The sequence below is a fragment of the Muntiacus reevesi genome, chromosome 15 (assembly GCF_963930625.1).
Source record: "Muntiacus reevesi chromosome 15, mMunRee1.1, whole genome shotgun sequence".
In the NCBI taxonomy this organism is placed as follows: domain Eukaryota; kingdom Metazoa; phylum Chordata; class Mammalia; order Artiodactyla; family Cervidae; genus Muntiacus; species Muntiacus reevesi.
In genome coordinates, this window is record NC_089263.1 from 5146956 (window position 1) to 5155530 (window position 8575).

At 35.2% G+C, this 8575-nt stretch overlaps 1 protein-coding gene across 3 annotated transcripts in view; it reads left to right on the forward strand.

Moving 5' to 3' along the window:
• LINS1 (lines homolog 1) overlaps window positions 1-8093 on the forward strand; it is a 29300-nt gene extending 21207 nt beyond the window's left edge. For all 3 annotated transcript variants that reach the window (XM_065906604.1, XM_065906605.1, XM_065906607.1), the window contains exons 2-7: window positions 1197-1697; window positions 1804-1893; window positions 2725-2866; window positions 3532-4122; window positions 5078-5249; window positions 7101-8093. In XM_065906604.1, coding sequence (XP_065762676.1) covers window positions 1299-1697; window positions 1804-1893; window positions 2725-2866; window positions 3532-4122; window positions 5078-5249; window positions 7101-8025 — 2319 coding nt within the window. In that variant the 5' untranslated portion in view covers window positions 1197-1298 and the 3' untranslated portion in view covers window positions 8026-8093. The remainder of the gene's footprint in view (window positions 1-1196; window positions 1698-1803; window positions 1894-2724; window positions 2867-3531; window positions 4123-5077; window positions 5250-7100) is intronic.
• Window positions 8094-8575: the final 482 nt, after the last annotated feature.

The window sequence follows — 8575 nt, forward strand, 5'->3', positions numbered from 1 at the left end:
TTTAATGTTATGAAAATTAATATTGAGAGTCCCTTGGACAGCAAGGCGATCAAACCATTTAATCCTAAAGGAAATCAACCCTGAATATTCATAGGAAGGACTGATGCTGAAGCTCCAGTACTTTGGCCACCTGATGAGAAGAGCCGACTCATTGGAAAAGACTGTGATGCTGGGAAAGATTGAGGGCAGGAGGAGAAGTGGGTGACAGCATGAGATGGTTGGATGGCATCATTGATTGAATGGACATGAGTTTAAGCAAGCTCTGGGAGATGGTGAAGGACAGGGAAGCTGGCATACTGCAGTCCTGGGGTCCCAAAGAGTCAGACATGACTTAGAGACTGAATAACAACAATGTTATAAATGATTACCAAGGTTTCTTTATATTAAATAATTTTAAGTTGGGAGTTAATTAGCAATAACCATAATAATTTGACCACATAGCATTCTAATGTTAGGTTTTCAGCTGTAAATGGAAGGTGAAAGTTAATGAATTTGTGTTATGAGCCAAGTGGTTCTCAATCTAGACAATTTTGCCCCACCCCCAATCCCCAGGGCCTGCTACTGACATCTAATCAGTAGAGGCCAGAAATGCTGCTAAACTTCCTACAATGCATAAGACAGCCCACCAAAGCAGAATTACCCAGTTCCTACTGTTAATCATGCCAATATTGAGAAACCCTGATAGCCCATTGAAGAATGTTAGAAGAAAGCTGAAGTTTTTGCTATGATAAAACTAAAAATAATTTTATGGTCTTAAATCTACATGAAAAACATGCATTTTGTTTTTATACATTAAAAATAATGTTATTGCCAATTTTCCATATTAAAAAATTACACAGTCAGTATTACCTTTAACTTGAGAGACTAAATAAACAGAAAGAGATGCTTTTCCATTAGAAGAGGGTGAGACGAATTGAGAGAGTGGCACTGAAACACCTACATTAACATATGTAAAATAGATAGCCAGTAGGAAGTTGCTATGTAACATGGCCTAGAGGGGTGGCTGAGGTAGGAGGTTCAAGAGGGAGGGGATATTTGTTCACTTAAGATGATTCACATTATTGTACAGCAGAATCCAACACAACTTTGTAAAGCAATTATCCTCCAATTAGAAATAAATTTAAAAAAGAAACAGGTGCCTTTCCTTTGTAATGTGTGTAACACTTGCACTTTTAAAATTACTTTTCCTATTTTAGGTTTTACCGAAGAAACATCTTAGAGAGTCATCGCATTTCCAAGATTAACATTTACAGTTTGGAGCTGTTGACCTTCTTATAAGAAAGACTTTGGCCATCAAAATGAAAACTTTCTTTGAAGTTTTAGAACAATTATACAAGAAGGTACTTCTTGGAGCCACACTTGAAAATGACAGCCATGATTACGTCTTTTATCTCTACCCAGCATTTTCAGATCAAGATTGTTCTGCAAGCACCTCCCCAGACTGCTCAAACGCCCGTGATGTTCAGGACAAGCAAGAGCCATCCTCTGTCAGCTTGCCTACCTTGTCCGTAGCACCTGTGTGTTTGCAGAGACATTCTCAGATGAGCAGTACCCGAGAAATAACGCTTCTTCAGTTAACAGTGATCAGAGTGATGATAACCAGAATATTGTCTGTGGAAACTGAATTCCATGCAAAGGAGAAATACAGAGATATAATTAAAATTCTTTTAAAATCATCTGACATCGAATCTCAATTAGTAAGCCCATTTAATTTTTGTGTTTTTTTTTTTAAGATCTAGATTTTTTAAACAAAAGTTTTAAAACATTCAGCAACAGTAGGTAAATGTATTTGTTTTCCTGTAGACCTGTATGTTCCAGAACTCGGAAAAATTGTTATCTCACATGGCAGCAAAGTGCCTTGCACTAATTCTGTATTTCCAACTGAAGGAAAAGGTAAGATAAGTAATCAAATTATGTTACTATTACTTTTATATTTTCTTTAAAATTGATCTCTGGCATTCAGTTTTTAATCAATAAAATATTGGCTTACATAATGTGTAAATCCACAAAAGTGTAAGAATAGAATAATATGTTGGTGACTTATTTCAAGGATTAGAGTCTTAAAAATGTTATAAATCATTACAGATAAGATTCTCAACTCAAAAGATAGACTGCAGGTCACAGAGTCCATAACTGTTCAGATTCTCAAAGTGGTAGGTGGGCCTCCTTGCTCCCTTCCAAAAACAAAGCTTAGGAGCCCCTGCTTGAGACTAAGACCATTTTCATAGGTTTAATATAAATTCTAAGAGTGGGCCTCAGCATAATGAAAAAATATGAACAAATTAATCAAATTTTTCTCTTATCTCTGAATTAGTTAATATATATAAACATTTACTGACTTCTTTTAGCTGTAATTGCTTGTTCCTTTCTTAAAACAACATTCTTTCCTGAATTCAAAAAGGTGGTATGTACAATAGAAAATTTGGAAAAAGGGAAAATGTATAAAGACCAAAATAAAAATTTCATATCATTCCAGACACCAGAGATAATAACCACTGCTAATATTTCATGTTCCTTCTTGGTTTTTTATTTCTATGGCACATTAAATTTTTTTAACTTAAGGAATACTGAGATATTTATGACCTTGTTTTAACAAATATACTTTTTTTTTTTTGGAATGAAGTAAACAGTGTTGTATAGAATTGTGTAAAATAGATAATTTGTAATGGCAAAGAAAATGTTGTATTACAACTTACTACTTAAAAGTTTTTTTCTCACTTATAGATAACACTGAGTAATTTCTGGATTTCTTTTTGCCAAAAGAATATTTCTGAATATTCTGAAAGTAATAAAGTAGTATACTGCCTCTGGATACTTACCTTTGTAATTAAAGAAATCTTTAAAGATACATCTTCACAAAAAACAGGTATGAACTGTGTTCCCCCATAAACAGTTGTCATTGTCTTGGTCCAAGGGAGCTTTATATTTTTATGAGTAAAACTTATTTTACAACCTCTGATTGTTTTGAAGTATGAAAAACTAAAAAACCATGCCCCATAGTCTTTGATTGAGGATACCTTTTTAAAAGGAAAAATGTAAAACTTCACAATTACTGGGCTTCCCTGGTGACTCAGACGGTAAAGCGTCTGCCTACAATGTGGGAGACCTAGGTTCAATCCCTGGGTCAGGAAGATCTCCTGGAGAAAGAAATGGGAACCCACTCCAGTATTGTCACCTGGAAAATCCCATGGACAGAGGAACCTGGTAAGCTACAGTCCATGGGGTCACAAAGAGTTGGACAAGACAGAGTGACTTCACTTTCTTTTCACTATTATTAAAAATTGAAACTAAAGCTTTTCATTTTTATATGTCCTTTGCATAGTCTGATGTTACTGATATTTGTAAAATGGATATTAACCATGATTATTAGCTGTTGGCATGTTTATCTTCATTTGTTTGTGTTAGAGGTAAATAATCCAATCCATTTTTTCATCTTACAAAGTGATAATTTTAAAAATTGAATTGTAAAATTGTGTTTTAAGAAAACTTTGTTTTTCCTGTTGCTTATAATTACTATTTTTATAATTGCAGAAATTCTAAAACAGTTCCTGACTCCTTTTGACACTCTTTTTGAAGTCTTTTACAAGTCCTTATTTTCTCAGCATTTTGAAAACCACCAAGATGCTTCTAAACTAATAAACAGTTTAATATGTTTCTTGGAATTGCTTGAACTTCTTATAGCCTCCAGAATCCACCTGAAGTTACATTTCACTTGCCAGAGGATTTTATTTTTGAAAGCTTCTTGTGTGTTTGATGTTATTACCTGGCCTGTTGAGGCTTTTGTCAAAAGGAAGTTGATCATCGTCATCAAAAAGTGCCTTCTGTGCAAGGCGGGTGAAGACCTGTGTCGGGGATCTGTCCCTGCCTTCATGCCACCAGATAATGCTTTGCATGTGGACCTGCTGGCTTTGGCCAGCACTGTTCTGCAAGCTGTGGATTTGGGCTTGTTGAGGACGTTGTCCGTCCGTGGAAAACCTTCCTGCTTTGGAGGTGGTGAAGTCCTGCCTGGATGTGAGCATGCCCCTGGTCCAGATCATGTGCTTCTTAGAGCGTTGAGTTTACTTATCATAAGATCCTTAGAAATCAAGTTTCAAAATTGTGCTTCAGCAAATGAAATGAAAGGTAACTTTCTGAATGCCTTAATTATTTACTGAAGTAAAATTATTCATAATTATCAAAGCTCAGGATTGTAATTTCACTAACTTAAGTTGTATCTTATTCTAGTTATAATTTATTAAATTTTCTTCCAATAAAGATAAAAAGCTAGAATTGTCTTTTAAAAAGTTTCAGTTTTGTGTGCTAAACTGAATTTGCATAGCATAGTTAATAACTGTAGTTAAAAGAAAAAAATTGTTGAGTCTCTTCAAAGTAAGCAGTGTTAGTCAATTCATGTTCAGCTATTTGTAGTATATTATTCATATTTTCGTTCACAAAATTGGTATATCTACTAATACAGAGTTTTGATAATTAGGAGTTGAATGAAACTAGTGTAGGGTGTAATCCTGTGCAGTTGTCATTTACAACACTAGATGGCGTTCGTTACATAAGTCAAGAGTTTTAAATTGCAGTTGACACACCTCAAAACCTTTTTGACTTTTGTGCTTAACAGTAGTACTTTCTTGTAATGCTTTAAAAAACTTTAAACAAACAAAAACTTTTTCTGCTGGTATTTTGAAGGCAAATTATTTTTGTTTGGTTGTATTGTTGCCTCTAGTACAAACACTATGTCATCCAGTGAAGCAGTTTCTGTTGTCTACTATTTATTCATTTATATGTTTTTAGCAAGAATTCATGTAACTTTTATTTCTCAGAGATACTAGCTATATGGCACTGGGATATAGATGATCTGGCTGTGCATTTTAACTATATCCTACCGAGTGGGTCTTTTTTTTTCCTCTGAAGCTCAGTTTCCTAATGTACAGAGTAGAGATAATCCCTAACTCAAACTTTTGAATGTGTGAATTATGATAATGCATTTTAAAGTACTCTAGATGTTATAAATGTATGTGAATAGGTAAGTTGTTATAAATGCATTCATAAACTGTTGTTTTCTCTTTAAATTTTTCATTTTTTGAAGTTGATTTACAGAGGTTCATGTCTGAGTTACTGATCTTCTTAAAGCCTCACCTTCAGCCCTCTCTGCAATCACACAATCTCTGTGAGTGGTTGTCTAGGGTCTTCATAGAACAAGACGATGACATGCTGGAGGCTGCCAAAGCATCACTGGGCATCTATCTGAAGTTGACCAGGTTTGTATATTTTAAAGTAATTATACTAACTAACATGACCAGGAAAGCAGAAAACATTTTTTTAAAAAAATGTATTAGACATACAATTTACTTTCCATCATTAGGGGAAAAAAATCCCTAACAATCTTGTGGTTTCCTTGTAAGTTCCAATTCCTTTTAGACTGCCCTACATGCAAATAGATTACATTTGAGTTCTCATTATGAAAACTTGGATGACTAAGCAGATCTAGGGATTAGAACTAAACTGAGATTAGACAATATGGATTCTGGCTGAGTCTCCATCTTTGCTTTACCTGTGTGATCAAGAATAAGTTAATACCATTGTCATAATTTAATTGACATTTGAAACTCTTTTCACCCTTAAGGCTAACTTTGTCTGTATTGAACTTCTGTAAGGTGATTTTTGCCTTTGTAAAGCTGAATTCAAACTTGTAAGTAATCAAAGGAACTTGTAAATTTCCATTTTAATATACAGTTGAATTGGTACTGATATCATATTGAGGCAGATATCTGAAATTGATTATGAAGTTATATTACTGATGACATTTTATACTGATCCTATTTCTGTTTATTGAAAGAGCTATACTTGGTTTATATCTTACGGCAAATATCTGTAATTGGTTATGAAGTTAATAACTGATGACCTTTTACAGTATTTCTGCTTCTGCTTTATTAAAATCGTAAAGTATTTGCTTTATTTCCATTTCTTTCTTGGCTTCAGAGAAAGGGATTTCTTGCTAATGGTTGTCGGTGTAGTGTTGTGCTGCCAGTTCTTACTTGTATTATGACACTTCTGGCAGTGACTGCTTTCAGACTGTAAGTGTTTAGGGCCAATTTTCAAAAAGTTCTAATCAAGAACACGGAATGCATGCATGTGATTTGAATTAGGCTCAGAAACGGTCAAATACAAATTCAGTCTGAATACACATGCCTTGAAGAATATATAGTCATATTCAAAGCTGATTTTTTACGACTCAGGAAAGAGGAAGCTTCTGAACTAAATTCATTTTGCATGTGAATTTCTAATTTTCTTGAATTTCCTGTGATCACAGAGGCCTGTGCTCATGTCATATGTATTTTTTTTAATGTAACTGAATTGGTTAAGATTGGTTGTAAATGATAGAAATCAATATAAACTAGTCTAAGCCAAAAAAGGAATTTACTTCCTGGGAATTCCAAGGAGTCAAGTTGGCATCAGGTGTAACTGCGCATGACTCAAATCATGTCACTGATTATTTCTCTTTGTTTCTGTCTCATAGCTTTGAGTTCATTCTCAGGCAGGGCCACCAGCAGTGCCAGACTTACAGCAACCTTACAGATAAGATCTTTAATAGTGCCGGCAGAAATTCCAGAGGAGGTCTGATTAACCTGCATGGGTCACAGATTCATGTTGGAATCATGGTGTCTAGGACCATGGGTACTCTGATTAGTTAGCCTGGAACACATGCCCATCCCTGTTGAGATGAGTGTGGAAGGAAAGGAAGGAGGTTAATTCCCACCTTACCATGTGGAATTAGTTATTCCACATGGAATAACTGCTGTTATTCCTACAGCTGCTGCTGTAGGAATAACAGCAGCAGCAGGAATAAGAGACTCTGATGTCAATAGACAGGAAGACAGAGGACATTTGTTGGACAGATAAAAACTAGAACTACCAAAGTCAAAGGATATTATTTATTTTATTGGATCAGGTTTGTATAGAATTTGTAGAGAAAGAGATTGTTTTGAATTTTTTTCTTTTTAAAATAATGCATAGATTAAAAAATAATCTGGCAGAATTTATGGTATGTGAATTATATCTGTCAAAACTTAAATTTATAGTCAATAATCTGGGGTGTCTGTTATTTTCAGAGAATGTGAAGCTACTGAAAGCTTGACCCAAGAAAAAGAAATGTGGAACCATCACACACATGAAAATGGCTATAATCCACACTGTATTTTTTTATTTTTATTAAAAAATATAGGATTTGATTCTACTGTTCTTCTTGATTTTTTGATTTCATCAGAAACCTGTTTTCTTGAATATTTTGTTAGATACTTAAAATTACTGCAAAAAGACTGGGATAATTTTTTCACCATTTGCAACTATTTTGATGTAACTGAATCTAAAGATAACATACATATTTGTTGTTGTATCTCCTCACTTGTCCAAAATAGAAACAGCAACCCAACAGAAGCTAGTCCTTTGGCTGTTCTTGGTAGTCACACAAATGCTCATTCTTGGGTCTCCTGGGCCTCTGCTGCTTCCTCTGAACCACTGAACCATGGTGTGACGTTGGAGAAGGCCTACACCAAGCCCCAGGCTAATTGTCTTTCTACCCCAGGAGCTTCTCAGAGTCTGGTAGATTATGACAGCTCTGATGATTCTGAAGAAGGATCCACAAGCCTGTGTTTAGTAAACAATAGACTAACATCTTCACACCAAGAAGCAATGAAGAAAACTCAGGACACATTTGGAGCAAGTGGGGATAAAAAAGAACTTAGCCCAGAGTCTGAGTCAAGGCCTCTGGTTACTAAAGAATCTAATACCCCGTTCTCTGTTTATTGTGACGTAGCCCCAGATAACACTGCTTCTGAAGTGGGAATATCTTACAGAACAGTAAAGTGCTTTGAGGAGCTACAAGGTGCCATTTACCGTTTGCAGAAGAAAAATCTGTTCCCATATAATCCAACAGCACTTTTAAAGTTGTTAAAACATATTGAGACGATGTATAATAAAAGTATGACCCCTTTGTATAACAGTGACATTTTATTTTCAGGAACTGTTTTTCCTTAATATAATTGTGCCTTAATGAGATAACAGTATAAAAATAATAAACCTCAAAAGAGTTTTCTAAACCATACTTTTCTTTTGCCTTTTGGGAGCAGCCTAGTGACTGAAAAGGATACATCAAATAACAAGTCACTTGATAACAGTTGCACAACATTTGAAATCTATGGTAGTTCAAACTTGCTCAAATTTGGGATAGTTATTGTATTAATTTCTTATTGATACTGTAACAAATTCTCACAAACTTGGTGGCTTAAAAGAACAGAGATTTATTCTTTCTCAGTTCTGGAGGCTAGAAGTTCAAAATCAAGGTGTCTGCAGGACTGCACTTTCTCTTGAGGCTCTAGGGGAGAATCTTTCCCTGCCTCTTTGTGTTTTCTGGCCATTGCTGTGAATCCTGGGTATTCCTTGACTTGTAGCTACATCACTTCAATCTCCTTCTCTGTTATCACATGATGTTTTCCCTCTGTGTCTGTTGCTGCTGCTGCTGCTAAGTCGCTTCAGTCGTGTCCGACTCCTGGCAGCCCACCAGGCTCCCCCGTCCCTGGGATTCTCC